The sequence below is a fragment of the Bos indicus genome, chromosome X (assembly GCF_029378745.1).
Source record: "Bos indicus isolate NIAB-ARS_2022 breed Sahiwal x Tharparkar chromosome X, NIAB-ARS_B.indTharparkar_mat_pri_1.0, whole genome shotgun sequence".
NCBI classification, from domain to species: Eukaryota; Metazoa; Chordata; class Mammalia; order Artiodactyla; family Bovidae; genus Bos; species Bos indicus.
In genome coordinates, this window is record NC_091789.1 from 77,482,611 (window position 1) to 77,509,028 (window position 26,418).

General features: G+C 36.6%; 1 protein-coding gene across 3 annotated transcripts in view; it reads left to right on the forward strand.

Annotated features, from left to right (window-relative positions):
- Window positions 1-5,569: 5,569 nt before the first annotated feature.
- BRWD3 (bromodomain and WD repeat domain containing 3) overlaps window positions 5,570-26,418 on the forward strand; it is a 156,857-nt gene continuing 136,008 nt past the window's right edge. Inside the window, exons 1-6 of one of the 3 annotated variants that reach the window (XM_019956005.2) lie at window positions 5,570-5,814; window positions 5,950-6,008; window positions 6,212-6,241; window positions 6,647-6,706; window positions 18,915-19,065; window positions 20,740-20,838. In XM_019956005.2, coding sequence (XP_019811564.1) covers window positions 5,784-5,814; window positions 5,950-6,008; window positions 6,212-6,241; window positions 6,647-6,706; window positions 18,915-19,065; window positions 20,740-20,838 — 430 coding nt within the window. In that variant the 5' untranslated portion in view covers window positions 5,570-5,783. Of the gene's footprint in view, window positions 5,815-5,949; window positions 6,009-6,211; window positions 6,242-6,344; window positions 12,956-18,914; window positions 19,066-20,739; window positions 20,839-26,418 lie in introns of those variants that run through there. The other 2 variants (XM_070783702.1, XM_070783703.1) reach the window with 2 other exon arrangements.

A 26,418-nucleotide genomic window follows, 5' to 3' on the forward strand; every position in this document is an offset into this window, starting at 1 on the left:
CAATTTTGTTAGATTGTATTTTGACGGCTGTCATATCAGCATGAATTTTAAAAAAAAATCAAAATAGGTGAATTTTTGTGTAGCCATTTTAATATTGAAGATGGAACAGAAAAAAGCAACATTTTCAGCATATTATGCTTTATTATTCCAAGAAAGGTAAAAAATGCAACTGAAACACACAAAAAGGATTTGTGCAGTGTATAGAGAAGGTGCTGTGACTAATTAAATGTGTCAAAAGTGGTATACAAAGTTTCGTGCTAGAGATTTCTGGTTGGAAAACACTCCATAGTCAGGTAGACCAGTTGAAGTTTATAATGATCAAATTGAGACATTAATTGAGAGCAATCAATGTTAGACAACGCAGGAGATAACTGACATACCCAAAATATCCAAATCAAGTGTCAAAAATCATTTGCACCAGCTTGGTTATGTTAATCGCTTTGATGCTTGGGTTGCAGTAAGTTAAGTTGGGAGAGGGGAGATGGGGGGCATTCTTGACCATTTTATCATATGATTCTCTACTGAAACATAGCAAAAACATTCTGTTTTTAAAACAAACTGTGACCAGTGATGAAAAGTGGATACTGTACAACAATATGGAATGGAAGAGATGGTGAGGAAAGTGAAATGAACTACCATCAACCACACCAAAGGTTGATCTTCATCCAAAGAAGGTGATGTTATGCATATGGTGGGACTGAAAGGGAGCCATCTATTATAAACCCCTTCCAGAAAACCAAATGATTAATTCCAATAAGTACTGCTCCCAATTAGACCAACTGAAAGCAGCACTTAATGATAAGCATCTGGAATTAGCAGAAAATGCATAATCTTCCATCAGGATAATGCAAGACTGCACGTTTCATTGATGACTAGGCAAAAACTGTTACAGTTTGGCTGGGAAGTTCTGATTCATCCACTGTATTTACCAGACACTGCACCTTCAGATATCCATTTAATTTCAGTCTTGACAAAATTCTCTTAATGGAAGAAATTTCAATTCCCTGCTGCTGCTGCTGCTGCTGCTGCTGCTAAGTCACTTCAGTCGTGTCCGACTCTGTGCAACCCCATAGACGGCAGCCCACCAGGCTCCCCTGTCCCTGGGATTCTCCAGGCAAGAACACTCCCTGGAAGACTGTAAAAAGGCACCTGGAACAGTTATTTGCTCAAAAAATAAAAAGTTTTGTGAAGATGGGATTATGAAGTTACCTGAAACATGGCAGAAGGTAGTGGAACAAAATGGCGACACACTATTCAATAAATTTCTTGGTAAAAATGAAAGCTGTGTCTTTAATTTTTACTTAAAAATCAAAGGAACTTTTTGGTCAACCCAATAATTTGTTATGGCAGCCCTTGTAACTAACACACCTATCAGGTAAACATTCCTGACTCTTTCTACATAAATCCATATTTGCTTTAATTTATAAAAATTTCCTTCTCTTCCCAGTTAAGCCTTTAGCTACAGGGTTAAGACTTTAGCCACAGGTGATTTTTTAATAATTTTATTTATTTATTCATTTTTGTCTGTGCTGGGTATTCTTGCAAAACACAGGCTCTAGGGCATGTGGGCTTCAGTATTTGTGGCTCCCAGGCTCTAGAGCACAGGCTCAACAGTTGTGGCACATGGTTTAGTTGCTCTGAGGTGTGTGGAATCTTCTTGGATCAAGGATCGAACCCATCTCCTTCACTGACAGGTGGAATCTTTACCACTGAGCCACCAGGAAAGCTCCACAGGTGATTTTAATTGCAACAAAATAATTCAAAGCATTAGCCTTATTCTAAAAAACAGATGCAGGGATTCCCAGGTGGCTCAGTGGTAAAGAATCTGCCTGCCAATAGGAGACAGCAGGGGACAGCAGGCCTGATCCCTGGGTTGGGAAGATCCCTTGGAGTAGGAAATCAAAACCAGCTCTAGTATTCTTGCCTGGAAAATTCCATGGACAGAAGAGCCTGGCAGGCCACAGTCCCTTAGGTCGCAACGAGCTGGACACGACTGAGCACATTATATTATATACTATGTCTTCTATTTCTATTTTTTTTTTTGAGTTCTCATTACACCTTATTAGGTAATTCCTCATTATTCCAATCTTCTGTTATTGTTAATAATTCTGTACCTTAAACTTTTTCTATTCAAATTATTGTGTGCTTTTTCTCTCCTGTGTGTACCTAGATTGATACTGAGGATCATGGAAATAACAATGCCCTATAAAATTTGAAATATGACACAAATATATTCACATTACTTTTACAGCAGTTCCTTTGAAGTGGGATGGCAAATATTATTACATTTTATACACAAAGAATATGTGAGTTGTACAAAGTCATGCATTATTTTTATCATTTGTAAAATGCAGATAACAATAGAAACTACCTCCTAGTGTCATTATAAAGATTAAATGAGATAAATTATGTAAAGTGCTTTGTATATGGTAATGGCTTAATGTCAACTGTTATATATATTATACTTGATCTGTAAAATGTATTCAGTCTGGTGTTTAGCTGAGCTACTTGCAATTACTTATATAGGGCTTATATATATTTTCAATATCTAATTTTTTTTAGTTAATGGCATTTGTCTTATCAAGTACTATAGCATAATGACCTAAGACAGACCTATCATATCACATATCTTGTGTGGTTCTCTCTGAGGGGAAAATAATGGCTAGAGTGAGAGCTAACTGTATGCTAAGTTTATGTAAGTATGATGTAATTCTAGGCCCACTGTGGTCACTAGCTGAGCTCTGTGGGAGGAAATCAAATTCCTAAGAATCCAGCCCTAACCTTAAAAGGTGAACCTTCAAATCGGAATATTTCATTTTAAACAGTACATGCAGCTTAAATAGCATTTTTGGTTTCATCAGGTTCAGCTTCCATTAAGAACTTTTTGGTCAGGGCTTGATTTCTTTGGAAGGAATGATGCTAAAGCTGAAACTCCAGTACTTTGGCCACCTCATGCGAAGAGTTGACTCACTGGAAAAGACTCTGATGCTGGGAGGGATTGGGGGCAGGAGGAGAAGGGGATGATAGAGGATGAGATGGCTTGATGGCATCACTGACTCGATGGACGTGAGTCTAGGTGAACTCCGGGAGTTGGTGATGGACAGGGAGGCCTGGTGTGCTGCAATTCATGGGGTTGCAAACAGTCGGACATGACTGAGCGACTGATCTGATCTGCTCTGATCTGAGGTGGGAACATGACATTACATAAGAGAAAACTAGAGCCTTGATGAAAGTGAAAGAGGAGGGTGAAAAGGCTGGCTTAAAACTCAACATTCAGAAAACCAAGATCATGGCATCTGTTCCCATCACTTCATGGCAAATAGATGGGGAAACAATGGAAACAGTGACAGACTTTATTTTTTTGGGTTCCAAAATCACTGCAGATGGTGACGGCAGCCATGAAATTAAAAGATGCCTGTTCCTTGGAAGAAAAGCTATGACCAACCTAGACAGCGTATTAAAAAGCAGAGACGTTACTTTGCCAACAAAGGTCCGTCTAGTCAAAGCTATGGATTTTCCAGTAGTCATGTATGGATGTGAGAGTTGGACTATATAGAAAGCTGAGCACTGAAGAATTGATGCTTTTGAACTGTGGTGTTAGAGGAGACTCTTGAGAGTCTCCTGGACTGCAAGGAGATCCAACCAGTCTATCATAAAGGAGATCAGTCCTGAATATTCATTGGAAGGACTGATGCTGAGCTGCAACTCCAATACTTTGGCCACCTGATGCAAAGAACTGACTCATTGGAAAAGACCCTGATGCTGGGAAAGATTAAAGGCAGGAGGAGAAGGGGACTACAGAGGATGAGATGACTGGATAGCATCACCAACTCAATGGACATGAATTTGAGTAAACTCCAAGAGTTGGTGATGGACAGGGACACCAGGCATGCTGCAGTCCATGGGGTCCTGAAGAGTTAGAAACGACTGAGCAACTGAACTGAACTGAAAGAGAAAATAGGGAAGAAGACTGTTCATTATATGTGTCAATTACTCTACAAATCCTTTCATCACTTAAAGAGTTCAGTAACCAAATACTGAAAATCAGTATTATACTAAGAGTTAGGCGTTTTATATTAAATAACAAACGTTGCCCCAAACCTGTAAAATACCTTGCATACAGATATGAAATAATGCATAAAAATCCATGGTTAACATAAAAATATTTTGGCAGTATTTGAAAACACAACTGAAAATTACTCTATAGGAAAGGGACAGATATGACATGTGTTAAACATTCACTTCATGGCAAATAGATGGGGAAACAGTGAAAACAGTGGCTGATTTCATTTTTCTGGGCTCCAAAATCACTGCAGATGGTGATTACAGCCATGAAATTAAAAGACGCTTACTCTTTGGAAGGAAAGTTATGATCAACCTAGACAGCATATTAAAAAGCAGAGACATTATATTGCCAACAAAGGTCCATCTAGTCAAGGCTATGGTTTTTCCACCGGTCCTGTATGGATGTGAGAGTTAGACTATAAAGAAAGCTGAGCGCCGAAGAATTGATGCTTTTGAACTGTGGTGTTGGAGAAGACTCTTGAGAGTCCCGTGGACTGCAAGGAGATCCAACCAGTCCATCGTAAAGGAGATCAGTCCTGGGTGTTCATTGGAAGGACTGATGCTGAGCTGAGACTCCAATACTTTGGCTACCTGATGTGAAGAGCTGACTCACTGGAAGAGACCCTGACGCTGGCAAAGACTGAGGGCAGGAGAAGGGGACGACAGAGGATGAGATGGTTGGATGGCATCACTGACTCAATGGACATGGGTTTGGGTGGACTCCGGGAGTTGGTGATGGACAGGGAGGCCTGGCGTGCTGCAGTTCATGGGGTCACAAAGAGTCGGACAGGACTGAGCGGCTGAACTGAACTGAACCATTCAGAAGTGGAAAAGTAAAATGCTTCATGTCTGACAGCTAATTCTTCCTGAAATATTTATCAGAACCAGGGGACATATGATACCTGCTCTTTCTCTGTAACAATATGAGCCCTGCCCTCTGGACTGCTAACTACACAGCATTTTCATCCCGTACAAAAACCATTTTAAAGAAAAACAAGTGACCACGAAGTAGGGGATCCTTTTCTTTCTCAGTCACAAGATCCTTTAGCGGCTAACCTCCTTTCGGTGGAAGAGAGGCAAAAAAATAAAGCCACTTTGGTGCCGTGAGGAAATCTAAGAAAGATGCTGAGTCAAGTTGGCTCCTCATAAGTCCCTCATCACCAGCCAGAGGGAAAAGTCCTTAACAGGAAAGGACCTGACTGCTCTCACAGGAAGGGCAACGGCTTCAGCCGCTCGCGGAAGGGAACGTCACCACCGAGTTCTGCGGCGGCTGCCAGAGCGTCGGCCATCAGTTAGCACCTCCCCTTCCTTTTGGGAGTAGTAGCTAGGCAACCGTGGCCGTCTAGGAGAGAGGAGGACTGGCGGCTGCGTTAGTGCCCCTGGCGGGGAACAACGAGCGCTGCAGTTACCTCTTACAGTTTTTACCCTCCCCTCTCTCCACCCCCTTTGCCCCCGCCCACCCCTCCGACACTTCAGCTCCTCCCTCCTCTTCTCTCTCTTACTCTCCTTCCTCCTCCGCCTCCTCAGCTCTTGGGCTAGAATATCTATGGGTCGAAACGTGATGCGATGAATCCGAGAAAGACCGAAACTGGGACGCGGAGTGCGGCGGAAGCGGCGGGACTCCTGGGCATGGGGGCTTCACCACAATAGAGACAGCGCCCCCACTCTCCCCCGCCAGCCCCTCTGGAGCGAAGCCCCCAAACCCCCCCAGGAAAAGGATGGCGGCGGCACCTACCCAGATCGAAGCCGGTGGGTGGCTGTGTCCGCGGGTTAAGAGGATGGGGGCTTAGCGCGGCGGCTGTCAGTTTCTTTTGAAAAAGCTTCTATTTCTCTTTGCCTCCCTCTCAACCTCTTCCCACCCCCCCCCCCTCTCCTTTTCCTCAGAGCTGTATTACCTGATCGCTAGATTCTTGCAATCCGGACCCTGCAACAAATCCGCTCAGGTGAGAAGGGGAAGGAGATCTGGGAGTCTTGGGGAATGGTTCCAATGGGGAAATCGAGGCAGCAGAGTGTGCGGTTTCGTTGTGGTTGAGGTAAAGGCCGGCCTTGAGTAGCTCTACAGTCAGCGGCTGGGTTCGAATTGGGGAGGGAGGAATGGGTGATGGCCCGAGCTGCTCGTCATAATCCGTGTTTCCCTTTTGCTCAGGTGCTAGTGCAGGAACTCGAGGAGCATCAGGTACGTAGCCCCTTCGGGAAGAGGTGGGTAGGGTTTGGGTGAGACTGGAGGAAGGGGAGGGCAAGTAAGGGGCGGAGGGCAAGGGCTGGGAGGGAGCCTCGGATCTGGGCACTCATAGCTGTTTGCTACAGGGGTGAACCGGCTCCTTCCCTCAAAGGGGGCGGATATCTCTGGGGTCCTAACTCACCCCATTTTATGCTTGTGGGAGGTGGTTTTTCAGGATTTCCTCCTCCTCGGCCTCCTTCCCCCCCACAGTCGTCTAGCTCTGAGACAACAGCTATCAGGCCAGAGAAATAAAGACGCCAAGGGTCGAGGACCCGGACCCAAGCTGGGTCGGGTTGATGCGGAGCAGAGGCTTGGCCTTTATCGTTGCCCCCTCCACCCTTTCTTTTTGCCGGCCCCCAGCTTATTCCGCGCCGCTTAGACTGGGAGGGGAGAGAGCACCGAAGAAGCTTCGAGGATCTGGTGAGTAAAGTTTTCATTTCAACTCAACCCAACTCTTTCTTCACTCCCTTTCCACCACCTTGTACCCCCAGCATACCCCCGACCCTTCTACCGACGCGGCTCTAGAGCTCGGTGCTGAGCCGATGAACGTCCCTTCCCCCCTCTTGGCGAGTCGGAGAAAAGGTATCTTGCCCTCCCCTTGGCCTCGTTTGTTTCCACCCGAAAACTTTGAAGAATGTGAGTTGGTTATCAGAGATGCCGTATTGTGGTTTATAAATATGTTACAAACATCAGGAAAGGCCTATTGTAGGGGGAAAAAGGAGAGAAACCCGGGGGTTATCTTGGGGCACGTACCAAGGACTGACGCTGGCCAATGACAGCGTTGGTAACAGCCGGGAGTTCCGGATTAGTGGAAGAAATCTGGTCTCTGGTTGGTCCTGGCTTAAAATACGGGAACTGAGGCCAGGCTTAGCCTTTTTTTAGTGGGGAGCAGTCGGGCGGCACTGCGAAGGGGCTTCCGAAGGGGAATTGACAGACACGGGACTAGAGAAAAACGGCACAGTTAAAAATAATAGGGAGCTTAGAGCCAATTCCAAAATTTGCCAGGTTTAGATAATCGACTGCGGAATAATAGCATAATCTTTGTATAGCTCAGATTTTAGAAAATAGCTTTAGTCATTATTAAATCGCGTTTGTGTAGTTAAAATTTCACTAGATAAGAACTATATGCGTTTTTTGAGGATTAATGAAACACGGTTTGGGATTTACAAGGAGACAACAATGGTTTTTAAAATTTTAAAATAGAATATAGTTTAGTTAAGGACCAAAAGCTTTGGATTGACTGTTGTTTGTCTTATAGATATAATTCATAGTGTAAATGCATCTTCTGTTTGGCATTGACACACACAAAAAGGTGATCCTTTTTATTTGGGGGGGGTGTGTTACCTTGTGTTATCCACTGGCACAGTCAGTTGGAAGGAAGTGGAAGGAGAAAGATATGATGTTGCTAAAATCTAAATTCAGCCACTTTTCCTTCCGATAAGATCCGAATGGAGGAAAATTAAAGAAAGTTGGAGGGATATGGTAGATTCTAAATATAAATAACATAATTTAAAGTTTGCTTTCAGCAAGACAATATTTAAATTACTTTGGTGTTCATTTGATTTTTCTTTGTATTAAATTACAAGAATGAAGCCATGCTAATTACCCAATCTAAATTTTTTAGTTTTGCAAAGCACAGAAAATGGTATAATACTTGCGATAAGGATAAACTCCATCATCTGCACTATTATTAATGGCAAAAATTATCGGATAAAAATTATTTCTGAAAAATTGCATGTATTTCCAGTTTATTTAATCTGTAGTCAGAACTTTTTGTTGGACTGAAGTCCTGCCAAAAAAGGGCAAAAACAACAATGCCTACCAATATGTTCTAACACTTCATGACTAATGTGGTTTTGAAAATAGTGCTTCATACTAAGCTGTATTGACAAATTTTTTGGTTAACATTTGTCTCTAAGTGTACCATTTTAAACAAGTAGCATTTTTTAAAAGGAAAACACTTTTTAAAAATTAACTTGATGTGGTAAAAAGGAAATGAGCATCAAAAGTATTAAAAATACAGTCTTCTAACCACACACACATATACGCACAAACACACACAGAGAAAAACAAAAAACTAAACAAAGCCCAGTTTACTAGACTTCCTTTCCTTATATTGTAAAGGCATATTTTCATGTATTTGCAATAAGTATCCACTTCATGCTTTATGTTTTCTTAACACTTTTACATATACTTATCTATATTTGAATAGCTATTGTTATTTTAATGGCAAGGAAAGGTTCAGTTTTATTTAAGTTGCTGTGATTAGAACTCAATTGCTAGTTGAGCATTTGGGTTACTTGCAGTTTTTCACTAATATCTTTGCGTAGTTAAGTAGTCATTCTGCTTTTTCCCGTTTTTTCCCCAGTTTTCCTGGGCTATATTTCTGAAGTGGAGTTATCAGGTCAGGGGTCTCATCCATTTTATATATTATAAAATTGCTCTCCAGGAGATTGTACTAATTTATAATCTAACCATCTAGATACTTAGAATGAATTTTTAAAATCTTTTGGTGGCTTTAATAGGTGAAAATAATCCTCTTTATTTTATTTATTTAATTAGCTCTTTTCTGTTAGTGAGGCTTTTACTTTAGCAAGTTATTTTTAAATTATTGTTAATTTGTATATTCCTGTGTATACTTGATTTTCACCTTTATCTTTTTAATTTATTGTTTTTATAATTCCTGATACATTTTTAATTTTTATATACACAGAATTTCTCTATTAATATTATCCTTAGTTTAGATAGTGTTATTTTTTTTGTTTTTAACTTAATTTTTATATTGTACATATACGCTTTTATTTTTCTACACCAGGATCCAATTTTTCTAGGGATAATACATTTTGATAATATGGTTTTATTTTTAGTCATATGTCTGTTCTCTACCTATAGATTTCTTTGTAAGGGGAGATGAAGCAGAGCTGAATGAGAATTTGAACAGAAGGAAAAGAAATGGCTGAGAACTGAGTGTGTAGTGTTAGACTGCTAGATTCATCAGTTGTTGATAAAAATGATTTCAAATCTGATGTGAGATTTTGAGTGGCTTCATTGTAGGAGAGATGGATTTTTTTCTTGGGGTATTTTTTAAAGTGCTGTTAGAACAATGGATTTAAACTGTTATCTTTGATTTAGCTACATATTTTTGATTGAAATTTAGGATAAAGTGTTATTAATTAGTGTAACCTTATATGTTAAATTATATTGCAGAATTTCAAACTTAAAATGTACTGGGATATTAAAAGGAAAGAATATAAGTGCATAATAAAGAGGCAAAGGAGTATAAACAAGGATATCAAAATACTGAAGTTGCATAGTCATGTATACTACTTACTTGAAACAAAAATCCTGCCTTTCTGTCCATATGTATATTTTTAATTGAATTGTAAAAAACTATACCGCTTAACTTAATTTATCCAGAAGAATATTAAGATAATATGTTGGATTACTTCAGCACTTATTACTACTGTTACTATTACATAGTCTAAAAATCCCTCTTTTTCTTTCTTAAATCTGATTTAGTGTTTTTACTTATAATTTGGAACACCAGGAAAGGTGCTTTTTTTGTTAAACCTACTTGCAGCCAAATATCAACATATTGGAATATAAAGTGCCTTTTAAAGAAGAGTCTTGGTGAATGTTTGTCAGTATATGTTGAACTGTAACATTTTTGATTATGACATTAGAAAATTCTAAACTAACTTTCAGAGTTTTGTAATAATACAGGGAGAGATTTGAAGTCAGAATGATTGTTTCTGAAGTTTGATCTGAGTATTTTTCTTTATTTCTTCTTGACTTATTTACAACATAATAGAATTAGATTTGCTTCTTCTTAAGGTAGATAATTTAAATAATTACAAATGTCCTTTCATTTGTGGTGACCCTGTTGAATTGTTCACTATTTTATTGCTTCCTCCTTGGAGCTTTACTGGGATGATCATTGGGAATGACAGAGCAGTGAGGATAGTTTTTGTTAATACACAAATTTTACATATTGGAAAGATGACTTGGGAACATTTTTAAAGACATACCTTAAGATTTTTGAATCATTTTGTGGGTACTTCTATCATAAGACTGAACCAGAGACATAATTATCTTTAGGTGTGATGTATATTTTTACATTTATTCAGCATTTTTCATCCATAGAATTGAAAGCACCCAATTAGTGCTTACATTAGGAGTGGCATAGATTGTATTGCCTTTGTTTTATATGGAAAAGACTTGAAGCAGTTTTATGCTATATTAAAAAAAGAAAACTTTATCAAGATTTTAATCTTCACTCGTATCTTTAAAAGTAATACATCTATGGTGATATATGCCATTATAAGAATTTACACCTGCATTTAACATACTTAAGTTTAAAAATGTTTTCACATTATTTCATTTGATCCTCACCAACTGCTTTTAAATACCACATTTGAATTACAGACATACGTGTATTTTTTTCTCCTCTTACCCAGCTCTTGTTCTCTAGTTACTAGTAATAGCTTAAATTGTCCAGTAGAACTGTAGAATGATCTTTGAGTGCTAGTAGCATGGTTATTGCATCTCTAAGTGTGGAAGCAATTTAAGCATGTGTGACTTATTAACTGTTATGTGAACACACAGCCATAGTTAGGAACAGAATGCATTGTGGGAAACCAAAAGGCTTGTGCTGCTTGACCCCCTTGTGGATATAATGCTAACTGATAGGTATGGCAGACAGCAATCAGTGTCTGGAAACTGATATTCTTCGGTACTGATTTGCTTGAGCCACATCAGTTTTAGCTATTCATCTGGATTGATCTTTGGCTTTTTCCCCCCACACTTGGGCTCTAGGAATACATTTTCAGTGATTAAAATCCCTTTGGAGATTTCTCATTAGTCCTAGGAAAACTGGTATCTCAGTACAAATGAGATGGTATTAAGGAAATGAAGAGAATAAGAATTTGTATTGGATGAATGTTTCTTATAAAATTTTGTCCCGAAAGAACCTTTGTGACATTTGACTATTTAGTTTGTGTGTTTTTGTTAAAGTTTTACTGATGTTGGTTATTGATTGATTAATAAATTTTTGTAAGGATTAAAATAGTAATTTAAAGTCAATTTAATGTATATGTCATATTTTACAGATGCCTTTAACATTTTTCAAATATAATTTTGTGGGTAGTAGAAAAGGCCATAATATTTAGTCATTACTTGCTGAGCCACCCTGGGCAAGTTACTTAACCTCTCAGAGAATCAATTTCTTCATTTATAAAATAAGAACCCCTACCTGTTTTGCAAGGTTATTATGTAGACCAAATGAGTTAAATATGAAAGAATGCAAATGAGTACAAATAAGTTGGTTACTACATTTTACTATATTTTAAAAATAGAACAGAGAGTTTGAATGACCAGCATTAAAATCTGAAGAACTGTGACCCCAGAATTTATGTTTTCTTAGCTAGCTAATTATCACTACCCAATTTTCCTAGTAATTTTTTTTTTATAAGGTAAGGGGCATATATAATAGTAATATTAAAAAAAGAGCATTTAGAAAGTGTCAGAATTGAGCCCAAAATGAGTGTTTTTGAAGTGCATCTGTGTTAAGTCAAACAAAGAATGATCATTATATCACAAGATATTTAGTGTTATTTGCATTTTTATGAATTATAGAAAATAATTCAGTGTAATACTGGAACAGTATTCACTGATTTTTAAGAAGTGGGGGGCTGTTTTTCTCATGTCTTGTTGCACGGATCCTCAACCCTTCTGATTGATTTCTTCTTATCCTAATCTTATTTTCTACACATGATTGCTAATTTATTTCTTGTACTTTGTATTACCTTGTTGAAAGTGTTTTTCTTATGCCTTTTAGTACCTACCATGGCACTTTATAATTAGCTAGTTCTTATTTGTTCAATTTTCTTAACTTTTTAAAAAAGTGTTTCATGGTATATGCCTTTTTACATATGCTAATCTGCTAGCTAGTACGGAGTTCTTTTCATTGGATCTTTCTCTCCTGAGAAACTTCTAGAATGTGGGTGGGTCCTTAGTTCTTGTCTTGATATCATCTGACCTCAAGGTTATAGTACTTTTAGTACTTTCTTGAGGCAGTATAACCCAGAGAATACTTGAGCCCTAGGTGGATTGCTCTGCCTGTTTCATTTCTGAGGAAATCTTAAAACTAATAAAAAGATGCTATGAACAATGATTAATATTTTCAAAAGAAAGTGATAGGAAGTCTTAACACTGTAGCCCACCCTGTTAACCAGTATTATTACTACAACGGGAAGGCCTGTTTTCTTTCCTTTGCTGCCCAGTTTTTCATTTCTCCTTCAAATTCATTAAATATTAAAACAAATTTTTTGAAATTATAAAGGTATTCAATATTGTAGACATTTATATTTTATTGGAATGTATCAAGCAGAAAATAAACTATTAATTTTTAATGTTTTCTTTCATTCTTTTTTGTACAAGTATATGCATTTTTTTCCTTCAAAATCAGATGGTACTTTGGATAGGGTTTGATTTTTTTTTTTAACTTAATGTTGTGGAGGTACATCTTAAACCTTGAGGAGATATATGTACTAGGCACTATACAAAGTGTTTTCTTTTGCCTGGAATGCTTTTTCTTTGTCTCTCTTGTTAACTTTCACTTTGAATCCAGGTGTGAAATTGGACATGAACCCCTACCCCAGGGTGAATGAGGTACTGTACTTTATTCCTTTAGTTCTCTGTACTAAACCTCTGGGCACTTGTAGATTTGATTTGTTTCTATCTACTAGTTCTCCCAACTCGGATTATGGATTCTCTTGGGGCAGCAATTTAATCTTTCATTATATCCCTATACTTTAAACATCTGAATGAATGAACGCATAAGTGAATGGTTTTTTTTTGTTTTGTTTTGTTTTACAAATAATATTAAGTAGCTATCATTATTCCCTGTTTTACAGATGAGGGAGCTCAGAGTCAGAGAGGCTGAATAACTTTGCAGGTCACATAAGTAGGAGCCTGGGGATGCTGGAAAAATTCAAATCCAAGTCTTTTCTACTGTGTCACACTCCCAAAAGGAGTAACAGCTAGTCAGTTTTAGAACCTGAGTAATTCAGGCTCTTAGACTTCAGAGTATCATGCTTATCTTAAAGCCTTGCTGTATTTTTCAAAATCTGTTTCGTTTTCTGTACCTATATATCAAAAAGTCCTGTGATAAACTATGCATGTGCTTTTTCTCTTCCCCCTCCTCCACCAGAAAAAAGAACATTTTAAATCTCAGATAAAATGTTGCATTTTACTTCTTGAGCATATTTCTCAGTTTCATTCTTCATTTTTCCTGTGTAGTCATGATTTTAGTTAGAAAATAAAATACACAATTCTGTTTTCTTCGTTTTTTAGTTACTTGTCTGATCCTATTATTTCAAAACGCCAAAGTAAAAATATTATCATGGCCATCAGAAAATTAGTATTTCAAATATAGCTCTTGGTGCAGGCCTGGCCCCCTGAGATTAGGGACCCTTTGTGTTTTATTCAGTGCCCAACTGGATTTCTTTTAACTAATTATGACTAGTAGGATCTCTCTGGTCTTCTCAGTAGTCATAATGATTCTGAAGTGTGGTAATTTCAGTTGTTAGATTTGCTCTTTAGGTCAGCTAGTCTTCCTGTTATGAAGGTTTATTTATAATCTAGGTTTCATTTAATTTCTTTCAGTTTATTTAGATTTATAGTTTTAATTTTTTGCAGTCTTTGTGTTAATTACCATTATTTTTCAGCTGCCTTAATGGGGCAGTAATAGAAATAACAGTGGGCAGAGAGACCCAGATTGCTATCCATTCATTGTGACATTGGACATCACTTCTCTGAATCTGTTTTTCCTACTCAGATGTGGAATTAATTATATATAAGGATCCTTCCAGTTCAAAAGTTTTATAATTTAACTCCTTGGAGTTTTTTTTACAAAATAATGCAGAAGTTTGTATTATACTCTTGAACTGTGTTTTTAGAGAATGGTTTTGTTCTTCCAATCTGAAAGCACTTGTTCTGTTACTTGTTGGTCATTATATTCCAGAAAGAGAAACTTGGTTAAATAATTGAAATTAGAATGCTTTGAGTTTTAGTCAAAAAATGGCTTTTAATAAGGCATTAATTTCATAGAATATTTTAATACATATTTTTGATATTATATTTTATTATATATTGCATTATATTCACCTGTAATTCTAATACAGAATTTTTTTAAAAACTTAGAAATATAATTACTGAGTGTAGATAAGAGTTCTTATGTTTAAAAAGATCACCTTTAAGAAATTCCAGCTTTAATCAAAGAAAATGCATTGAAGTAAACGTTTATACCACTTAAAAGTCCTGAAGTTTGATTTAGAAGAAACTTATTGCAAGAACTGTGCTGATAAAGTCTGGAAGCCTGCTAATTTTATTTAAAGGAGAAGAGCATGTTCAAACTCAAAAATATTGTTATTGCCATTGTGTTGATAGAATCTATGTTCCTCTAGTACTGTTTTATAATCAAATTTTTATTGATTTTAGAGGAATGAATTTTTGAATGGGACTGCCTAGAAGTTGGGAGAAGGCAATGGCACCCCACTCCAGTACTCTTGCCTGGAAAATCCCATGGACAGAGGAGCCTGGTAGGCTGCAGTCCATGGGGTCGCTAGGAGTCAGACACGACTGAGCGACTTCACTTTCATTTTTCACTTTCACTTTCACACATTGGAGAAGGAAATGGCAACCCACTCCAGTGTTCTTGCCTGGAGAATCCCAGGGACAGGGAAGCCTGGTGGGCTGCCGTCTCTGGGGTCGCACAGAGTCGGACACGACTGAAGCGACTTAGCAGCAGCAGCAGCAGCCTAGAAGTTGAGTAATGTTTCTGTTGTATAGGGTGAAAAGCAAACTTGTGAAAAAATTTAATAGTTTATAATGCAGATTTTCAAGGGGGAGAATTTAAGAGTAGATGAGCCTTGTTTTAGTTGCTCAATTAATGATTCTGTTTTTTAAAATTACTGAGGAAATGATAAAAAGTTTATATGATTGTTGGTGCAAATGGTAAAGAATCCACCTGCCAATGCAGGAGACACACAAGAGGCGTAGGTTCAATCCCTGGGTTGGGACGATCCCCTGGAGGAGAAAATGGCAACTCATTCCAGTATTCTTGTCTGGAAAATTCCATGGACAGAGGAGCCTCGGTAGCTACAGTCCACAGGGTCACAAAGAGTCAGACAGAAATGAGCGTGCACGTGCACACCCGTGTGTGCACGCACATACACATACACACACACACCTGAAAATCAAACATCATTTTTTTAAAAATTTGTTTTCATTATTTATTTGGGTGTACACAGACATCCGTCTTAGTTGTGGCAGGCAGGATCTTTGATCTTTGTTGCTGCATGTGGGATCTTTAGTTATAGCATTCAAACTCTTAGTTGTGGCATGTGAGAACTAGTTCTCTGACCAACGGTCAAACCTGGAGTCTTAGCCACTGGACCATCAGGGAAGTCCCTAAACATCATTGTTTTTATAAAATGAAGTAGCCAGGGGGCCTAAGATTTCAGTTTAAGACATAATTGTTGGAATATTCAACTTTAAGTAGTAAGGGTTTTTTGAAGTAAGATTATATTTATTTATTTTTTTGTCCTTTTCTTGCTGCTTGATTCTTTTTTTTTTTTTTGTCATAAACCTTTTTTATTTTTATTTTTTTTTAATTAATTTTATTTTATTTTCAAACTCCACATAATTGTATTAGCTTGATTCTTAATAAAATTTATATAATCATAAAAAAGACATAAATCTGACAGGTTTCTATAAGACAGTAATTCTAAAAATTCATATCAGAGAACTCCTATTTTCTGGGTATATATTACTGTATATTACAAGTTCCAGGGTAGTTAGCTTTTTGTAACTCTTGAGATGGTAATGAAATGAGAAAAAGAAAATGCCCCTGAAGACATCAACTACCATCATGTGTAAAGCCTTCTTATAATATTTACTTGGTGGAAAATGTTAACAGAAGCCCAGTTTACACAAGACAGTTTTTTTTGGGAAAAAGGCACAGACTATTATAGATGTTAATATGCTGTATTTTAAGGCTTTTTTATTTGTGATGTATATATTTTAGGGAGTACTAATTATATTTGTGTGTAGGCCTATTTAGGAATGCCCTCTTGTGGAGAGGATGAATTACAAACTAGGATTCTAGGATATCAGTGTCTCTGAAAAGGGAAAGTTGCTCAGTTGTGTCCGACTCTTTGTGACCCCATGGACTATACAGTCCATGGAATTCTCCAGGCCAGTATACTGGAGTGGGTAGCCTTTCTCTTCTCCAGGGGATCTTCCCAACCCAGAGACTGAACCCAGGTCTCCAACCCAGGTCTTATGCATTGCAGGTGGATTCTTAAAGGAAGCCTATCAGTGTCTCTAGGTAACAACAACAACAACAAAAAATGGCTTTTAAATTGAATCATCACCTGCTTTGACTTCAATATTGCATGTATTATTTTAGTTCTATGTAGTTAATTGCTTAGAAACACAACTAGAGTTGTGTGAAATAACTGAAAGAATTTGCTTGATCCTTTGTCCCAATCCAGATGCAAATGAAAAGTAATCAGATTAACTTGCCATTCTTCCTGACCATTATGACAGTTGCGCAGGCCCCAGTGATTTGGGTAGATCAAAATTGGTTTGTGGGGGCTCCTCTGATGGTCCAGTGGTTAATACTTCCACTGAAGGAGGCATGGGTTCTATCCCAGGTCTGGAACTAAAATCCCACATGTCATGTCATGTGGGAAAAAAAAAAAAAAAAAGGTTTTTGAGGGGGTTTGTAAAAGATAATTGGCAATAAGTAATTTTAAAAAGTCATAGTGGATCGCTTATCCTCAGATCCTACGTACATGTTGGATTGTAGTTCTTCAACCTGTGTTTCCTAAGAAAACAATCTGATAGGAGAAACATTTTTCCTCTGTGAATTCTTCTGATATTGCTTATAAGTAGACTTTGGTTTTTATTTATTCATTGATTCAATGAACCAATATTTATCAAGAACAGACAAAATCTCTTCTGCTGGTGATCATTAAGGTTGAGTTACAAAATTATCTTTTGTACTATATTGTTCTTGATTTGGTGGTAATATATTGATGTGTGTCCTATGTGATGGCAGGTACACGCACACATAGGTGTTGCTCTCTCTATAGCACTTATAAAGATTGGCATTGTAACTATATAACTAGATAGATTTTAGGACCTTTTGTCAAGATGAGAATGTAGATGTTCTTTTTGTCTAAGGATTTTTAATATTCTAGTTTACTCTGTTTACTGTTTTAATAATTAGGTATTGATGAAACACATCAGTAACTTTAACACTAGCTTAGATAAAAAATGGAAACCACTTTTGTTGTTTTATTGTCTCATTCCTGTCTGCATTTGTTAACCATCTTCAAAAACTGTGTTTTAAAAATGAGTTGTTACATCGAATTTTGAGTATATAGCTTAGTTGTTTAAAACATGGTATATAAAATTATCATTAATTTTATACTCTTTTGAAAACCAATTAGCTTTTTTAGGGAAAGAGTGCTGCTTTAATTAAGCAAATATGTACTGTTGATCCTAAAGGGGCTTAAGTGGGAGTTTTATGGATGTACTACCTTTGTTTGCATTATCATTTATATAGAATCTAGATTCTCTGATTCTTGATTAGTTTATCACTGCTGATCAAGTACTAGTAGAATTAAGCCATCCTCTTTGTACTTCTTTAGGTTTTAGACATGCTCATTTTTGCTGTTTTGTAACACTTATTTGTATAAGATTAACAGCTAAGCAAATGATTTAATCAAAACATGTAAAAGTAAGTTAAACTGCCTTGTCATTTACATGTTCAGTTCAGTTCAGTGGCTCAGTCGTGTCCAACTCTTTGCGACCCCATGAATGGCAGCACACCAGGCCTCCCTGTCCATCACCAACTCCCGGAGTTCACTCAGACTCATGTCCATCCAGTCAGTAATGCCATCCAGCCATCTCATCCTCTGTCATCCCCTTCTGCTCCTGCTCCCAATCCCTCCTAGCATCAGAGTCTTTTCCAATGAGTCAACTCTTCACATGAGGTGGCCAAAGTACTGGAGTTTCAGCTTTAGCATCATTCCTTCCAAAGAAATCCCAGGGCTGAGCTCCTTCAGAATGGACTGGTTGGATCTCCTTGCAGTCCAAGGGACTCTCAAGAGTCTTCTCCAACACCACAGTTCAAAAGCATCAATTCTTTGGTGCTCAGCTTTCTTCACAGTCCAACTCTCACATCCATACACGACCACAGGGAAAACCAAAGTCTTGACTAGATGGACCTTTATTGGCAAAGTAATGTCTCTGCTTTTGAATATGCTATCTAGGTTGGTCATAACTTTCCTTCCAAGGAGTAAGCGTCTTTTAATTTTATGGCTGCAATCACCATCTGCAGTGATTTTGGAGCCCAAAATTAATTTACATGTTAATATTTGTTTAAATGGTCCTTAATTCTTTGTAGCTGTTTCCTAAATTTTGTTGAAGTGTTAAATATTGTAAATGTTATTTTCCTTGTTGTGTACTTTAAAATTGTACTTTGTTCTATGTTGGAGCAGTTTGGTAATGTTTTTAAACCAAATTTGTTTTCCTGTATTTTATTTATGCTTTTTAGGTGGCAGCCAATGCACACATTCCTCCAGACTACCTCCTTAAAATTTGTGAGCGGATTGGTCCCTTACTAGATAAGGAGATCCCTCAGAGTGTTCCTGGGGTACAGACATTACTCGGTGTTGGTCGGCAGTCTCTGTTAAGGGATGCCAAAGGTAAGATTTTTACAGTTTTTAGAGAAAGGAATATTTTTATGTGAATGAAATGTTCCTAGGCTTTTCTAAATACTAATTTTATTCTAGTGTTTCTTATCTTGCCAGTCTTGTTTTTATTTTCCTAGTGTACAAGTAAATTTCTAGAGGCCTAAATGGAGCCCTTTTCTGTAAAACAGTGAATACTGTAGAGGTAAAGAATATAAAATCTCTTTGTAATCCTGTGGAATAGAGATCTCAAAAGATCACTGCTTTGATTAGTACAGTATAAATATGTAAAATATTCTTTCATTACATTTTGATGTTCTTAATCTTTGACTCTTGATATTCTAATCACAAGGGGTATTTCATAACAAGTAAATTTATTATCTGTCAAGATGTTTATATTTAAAGATGTTTAAACAAAAGTATCAATCCTTCATTTTTCAGTAACAGTTTCTCTACTCCACTCTTTTTCATTCTTTTACAGATTTTCCCCAAAGTTGTTTTTTTAATTTATTAATTGATTTATGGCTGCACTGGGTCTTTGTTGCTGTGTGCAGGCTTTTTCTAGTTGTGGTGAACAGGGGCTCCTCTCTAGTTCTGGTGCTTGGGCTTCTTATTACAGTGGCTTCTCTTGTTGTGGAGCACAGGCTCTAGGCTCTAGGACTTAAGTAGCTGTGGCATGTGAGCTCATGTGAGTAGTTGTGGTACACAGGCTTAGTTGCCCTATGGCATGTGGAATCTTCCTGGACCAGGGATTGAATCTGTGTCCCCTGTATTGGCAGATGGATTCTTAACCACTGGACTACCAGGGAAGTCTTCCCCAAAGTTTTACGTGGAACCCCAGTATGTAAATTATACAGATAGAATTTTCTGAACATAAAAATGTGTAATTAGGTGTTAAGGATGCCTTAATGAATTAAATACTTCAGGTCTATCCAGCAACCAATTTATTTCTGTTTTGCTTTTTTAGCAAATGTTTTTAAAAATCCTAATTCACAAAGATAAAGAAATGGTTGCATAAATGATACCAGTTTTTTATTATCTCATTTTATAATTTAAGGAAATTCTTCAATTCAGTAGCTTGACATCTTTCGGGAGATTAGTAGAATACTTTTGTTTCAAAGTTGAATTATTAGGAATATTTCATATTTGCTTGAATTTTGACATAAACATTAAAGACAAAAACACAACTATTTTTACTCAGTTTTCACCTGATACGTAGTGTTGTTACCTGTTACAGTACTGGCAGTCACTCTATAACATGAGCATACACAAAGTATAAATTTCTGAACTTTACCTGGCATACTTGTGCTGTATTCATTTCCTTGCTTATACAGTTTTATATGAGTAGACATGTGTAAGCCTAAAGATCCAGAAGGGGACCAATATAAACTTAAAACCTTATTAATCCATGACATATTTACATAAGACTCAAATATATGTATAATAAGAGCTTTGATTCTAGATCAGCACAGAAAATAAAATATCCTGATGATAACATGAAGGCATTGGTGTTTACCTTTCATAATATAGATTATAGCATGTTTAAACATATATATGTTATTTTCTTATTGTGGTTTTAATAGTTATAAATGTATTTCAACAAATGAAATTGAAAATAGACATTTGCCTCTGAAGTACAGTTTGAAAAATATTCTACGCCTTGACTAACTTTTGAATCTTTTTGTATAGACTGTAAGAGTACACTATGGAATGGCTCTGCTTTTGCAGCTCTACATAGAGGCAGACCTCCAGAACTACCTGTAAATTATGTGAAACCTCCAAATGTGGGTGAGTAATGTCCATGTGAGTTATAAACACATTCTTGATTTGTTCCTTCCTGAACTCATTATAAAGCCAAAAATACGTACCAGAATTAAATTTGAAATGTAAATGCTTACATTTTGAGGTGTTTCATGGTTGGTCCAGATTTTTTTTAAAGCATTTTTACTTAAAGCAAATATAATCATAGTTTTGTAAAAGGTGACTTTTTTTAATTCATTTTCTTTCTTCCCCTCCTCCCCTCCCCTCCCCACATCCTCCTCCCTTCTTTTTTCCCTCCTCTCCCCTCTCCTTCCCCTCCCTAAGACCCCTCCTTTTTTGCTCCTCTCCCCTTCCCCTCTCTATCCCCCTTCCTCCTCTCCCCTCTCTGCCTCCCCCATCCTCCCCTCCCCCTTCCACTTCTCTCCTCTCCTGTCTTTTTCTTTCTTAGCAGAAGCATTTCCTTTTTTATATACTTCAGGTGTTTTTAGCCATATGGAAGTGTATTTACATATTTCTGTGCCAAGCTCAAAGATTTTACAGGGAACTATGTAAAGACAGATTTTAGAAGGAAATAAAAATACATTTTTCTTATATCTGCTTGCCAAACTTATAATGATGTAATAAGTTTTATCTTTATTAAAAGAAAGAAATATCACCCTTCCCATATGTAGTTTACTGAAATTCATATGTCCTTTACATATTATCCTGGGTCATCTCTGGCCAAAACATCATAAAGAAATGCTAGTAGTGGTTCCTGAGAAGATCTAGCTAACAAAACCATTTATAAAGACTGTATAGAACCAAGCAGATAGATGAGTAACTGCCACTCTGTTTCCCTGTTTTCTCACTCTTCTGAAAAATTAAATTACTTTATTTAGTGCCTAGTGCCTAGAGAATATGCCTTAAATTCAAATTGAAAAATAAGAATACATAATTAGCTTGTAGAACTTATTTACCCAAAAAGGTTAAATAAATTTAGACTAGAAATAATTATTAAAATATTTAGATGAAGTCATTGATAAAAGATTCATAAGCATTATTAAGATAACTTTGGATTCTTTTATCTGTATTGCCAACAGTACTCTTTGATAGCCTGGATTTTACCAGAAAAAGTAGACTACTGCTGCTAAGTCGCTTCAGTCGTGTTCGACTCTATGCGACCCCATAGACGGCAGCCCACCAGGCTCCCCCGTCCCTGGGATTCTCCTGGCAAGAACACTGGAGTGGGTTGCCATTTCCTTCTCCAATGCATGAAAGTGAAAAGTGAAAGTGAAGTCGCTCAGTCGTGTCCGACTCTTAGCGACCCCATGGACTGCAGCCAACCCGGCTCCTCAGTCCATGGGATTTTCCAGGCAAGAATACTGGAGTGGTTGCCATTGCTAGGTTCGGTCTAATTTAACATGGTGTTTTTAACACTTTTTTTCATTTTCCGGAGTAGTTTGTTCACCATCCAGAATTTTTCTGGTGTTCACTTTTCCCTTAAGCTTTATTGATAATTGATTGAATAAATTGAGATAGCTTTTATTATTCATGTATTTATTTATGTTCAGATGATATAATAGTTTTAGCTACACTATCAATATTGTTTATATGCTTTATGCTTCCTTCAGTGGTCACATGTGAAGCGCTGAAGAACAGTCTTTAGAGTATTAGGTTTTCAATATTTCTTTATTCTTTTAAAAAATTCTAATACTGCACATATGCATTTGAACTTTTATTGGTTTTTTACACAGGGAGAATGATTTCTACTGTCAAATTACTTAGATAATTTGATTTAATCACTTTGTTAATCATAATGTTAATTGCTTAGGAATTTTAGTGTCCCTGTCATTGATGCTTTCACATTCTTAAATCTGCCATGTTATTTGGGGAGGAGCTATTAGAATAGAGATAATTCAAATATGATATATTTTCATGTAGTATGTACTAGTCAAGATACTTAAATTCAACATATTTAGAATTCAGAACCTGATAAAAACTCAAGGGAGTTGACTAGGAAAGTAAATAAGATGAATAGAAGATCTTTTAAAATTTGTCCTTTGAAATAGTTTTCTCATGGTGGGGTATAGTTTTCCAAAACAGTTAGTTTTATAGTTCCCCTATGTAAATAAAGCTTAATCATGAAAGTAAGTCTTAAAGGTTTTATAAGAATCTTAGTACTAGAAAGATCTTTTATTAATATTATTTCTTATCTTGGTCAAGTAAATGTGAAAAACACTGAGTTTAAAAAAATATGGGAAAAAATGACTACATGTAGGACTGCTCATATACTAAAATGCATTGTGAATCATCTTTGGGAAAACATTATCTAAGTAGTTTGACAGTAGAAATCATTTTCCCTGTAACATTCTGAAAGTTTCCTGGTAACAAATTTGGGAAACTGGGTTGTAAAACCCCTATTTACAGAAGAAAAATCCATAGCCCAGAGAAGTATGTGGCTGGCATACATTACACTGCTTATGTGGCTGGCATACATTACACTGCTTGTCTTTCGTTTATTTCTGAACCATTTCATGGGGCGTTCCCTGACAGTCCAGTGGTCAGGACTTTGTGCTGTCACTGCCAAGGTCCTGGTTCAATCCCAGCCCGAAAAACAAACCAGAACCAACAGATGTTACCAATACTTTGTAACAGCACTCAGAAGATTGAGAATTAGCCACATTACTTTTTTTTTTTTTTAAGTCAAGTACATTACGGTGTATGTACGATTCACATAAAAAGTTCTCCCCTTTTTTTCTTTTGGTCCCTGCCATGAGGCTTGTGGAATCTTAGTTCCACAACCGGGGATTGAACCTGGCTGGCAGTGAAAGTTGAGTCCTAACCACTGGACCACCAGGGAATTCCCAAGTTCTGCCTTTTTAAATGTGCAGTTCAATGAGTTTTGACAAATGTATACATTTATATAACCACCACTAGCACAATACAAATATGGAACATTTGTATCACTCCTTAAATTTCTTTCCTGCCTCCTTAGAGTCAGTCCCCTATTCCTCAATCCCTAGAAACCACTAATCTCTATCACTGTACTTTTGCCTTATTTAGAATGTTATCTTAATGCAATTATACAGTATGTAGCCTTTTGTGCTTGTTTGATTTTGGTTAGATCAAATTCTTCTGATTCATGCATATCATTTTACCAAGTTGTATTCTGTTGTATGGATATACTACAGTCTGTTTGTTCATTCATCAGTTGATGGGCATTTGGGTTCCGTATTTTGGATTTTATAAATAAAGGCCTATAAATATACTTGTACACATTGTTGCATGAACATCTATTTTCATTTCTCTGGGTAAATAGCTAGGTAGTGGATTATTGGATCCTATGGTAAGTGCATGTTTAAGTTTAAGACACTGTCAAATTATTTCAAAAGTAGCTATCTCATTCTGTGTTCTACTAGCAAGGTATAATTTTAGAATTAGAGTATCAATTTCTATTTAAAAAAAGTGACATAGATTTTGTTTGGGATTACTTTGAAGCTATAGATGAATTTTGGGAAAATTAATATTGTAGCAACATTAAGCCTTTAATTCCAGGAACATAGTATAATTCTCCATTTATTTAAATCTTTTTAAATTTCTCACAGCAATGTTTTGTGATGAAATTTTTCCCTAAGAATTTCCTGGGTTTCTGATGATATTTTAAAATTTCATTTTTCAGTAAGTAGAAAATATACATATATATGTATGTGTGTGTGTGTGTATATATTATATATGTGTGTGTGTGTGTATATATATATATATATATATATATATATATATCACTAAATCTACAGTTCCACTAACTACATCAAATAGCCTCTAGTTTTTTGAGATTCTTTGGGATTCTCTACATGGATGATCATTTTATCTTCAAGTAAAAACAGGTTTACTTTATCCTTTCTAATCGTGTTTGCCTTATACTGTTTTGTTTTTGTTTTTGTTTTTTTTTTTGCATTGAACTGCTAATACCTGAAGTACACTGGTGAATTGAAGTAATGAAACTGGATGTCCTTGCCTTGTTGCTGATCTTAGAGGGAAAGTGGGAAATCTCACCATTAAGTATGATTATAGATGCTCTTTATCAGGTTGAGAATGTTCCCTTCTATTCCTACTTTCTTTAGAATTTTTATTGTAAATAGATATGTCCGACGTTTACAATTTTATTCAGTAATGTTAGAATTTTACTAGTCATTTCTTGGCACTCATTTGAACTGACATTTTATGTAGAATAGTGCTGTCCAATAGAACTTTCAGTGATAATGGAGATGTTCTATCCTGTGATATCTGAAACAGTAGCCACTAGTCACATGTGGCTATTGTATCTGAGGTCTAAGTTTTTCTTTTTAATTTTAGTTATTTTTTGGCGGGCTTTTCTCTGGTTGCAATGTGCAGGCTTCTCATTACAGTGGCTTCTCTTGTTGTGGAGCACTGGCTCTAGAGTGCTCAGTAGTTATAGCACATGGGCTTAGTTGCTCCGCAGCATGTGGGATCTTCCTGGACCACGTATAGAACCAGTGTCCCCTGCATTAGAGGGAGAATTTTTTACCACTGTATCACCAGGGAAGCCCCTAAGTTTTTAATTTTGTGAAATTTTAAGTAATTTGACATTCTGTAAGCACATATAGCTAATGGACAGTGCATATCTAGACCTATGTGGGAACCAGTAAGCAGCCCTCTGGATAGGTGCATAATTTGCTAATAATCTATTGACTAATATTCACTCTACATACTTAACCTGGAGTGTTTCCAATTTTTGTACTTAAAAGCTGACTTTAACTTTTCCTATTATGAGTTTAGTAATTCCCTTTAAAAATCACATTGTGCTACTTTTTTTTCCAGTCAGAGTTTTACAGTTGTCTTTGGCCAAATCCAAGAAATTTTGACCTTATCTGGACTCTCTACTATATTGGATTATGTATTCAAATGTTTCCATCTTCTGTGCAGTTAGCAACATTATTTAGTAATTTAATGAAATGGAGGGGAGGGAGCATGGAATGAAATTTGGGAGTTACTTCCCACATACTCTTCAGGCTAACAACTGTAGTACTTTAAATGTATGTGACTTAAGTGTACCAGGAGTAAATTTCCAAATTCCTTTAGGGCAGGGACAGTGCCTATATTTACAGTATATTATATTATTATTAAGCTCTGGTCATTCTACCTCATTAGCTGTATGCTTAACTAATCAAGTTGATTTTGCTTTGTGTCAAATTAAATCAGAGGAAGAAACTTGAACTGAATTAAAAATAGTCCTTTTTCATATTAAGTCTGTGTCTTAATCTTTTTTAACCTTTTTTTAAAATTGAAGTATAGTTAATTTATAATATATTAGTTTCAGGTGTGTAGCAAAGTGATTCAGTTATATGTATATTTATCTACTTCTCAGATTCTTTTCCATTGTAGGTTAAGATACTGAATATAGTTCCCTGTACTATACAGTAGGTCCTTATTTAATCTATTTTATAAATAGTAGTGTATATAGGTTAATCCCAATCTCCTAAATTTTCTTCCTTCCTGTCCACTATCCCTTTAGGTATTCATAAGTTTCCTATGTCTGTGAGTCCTTTTTTGTTCAAAACAGTATTAATACCTAATGCCACTCAAAGAAATCTTGGGGCATATGTAATT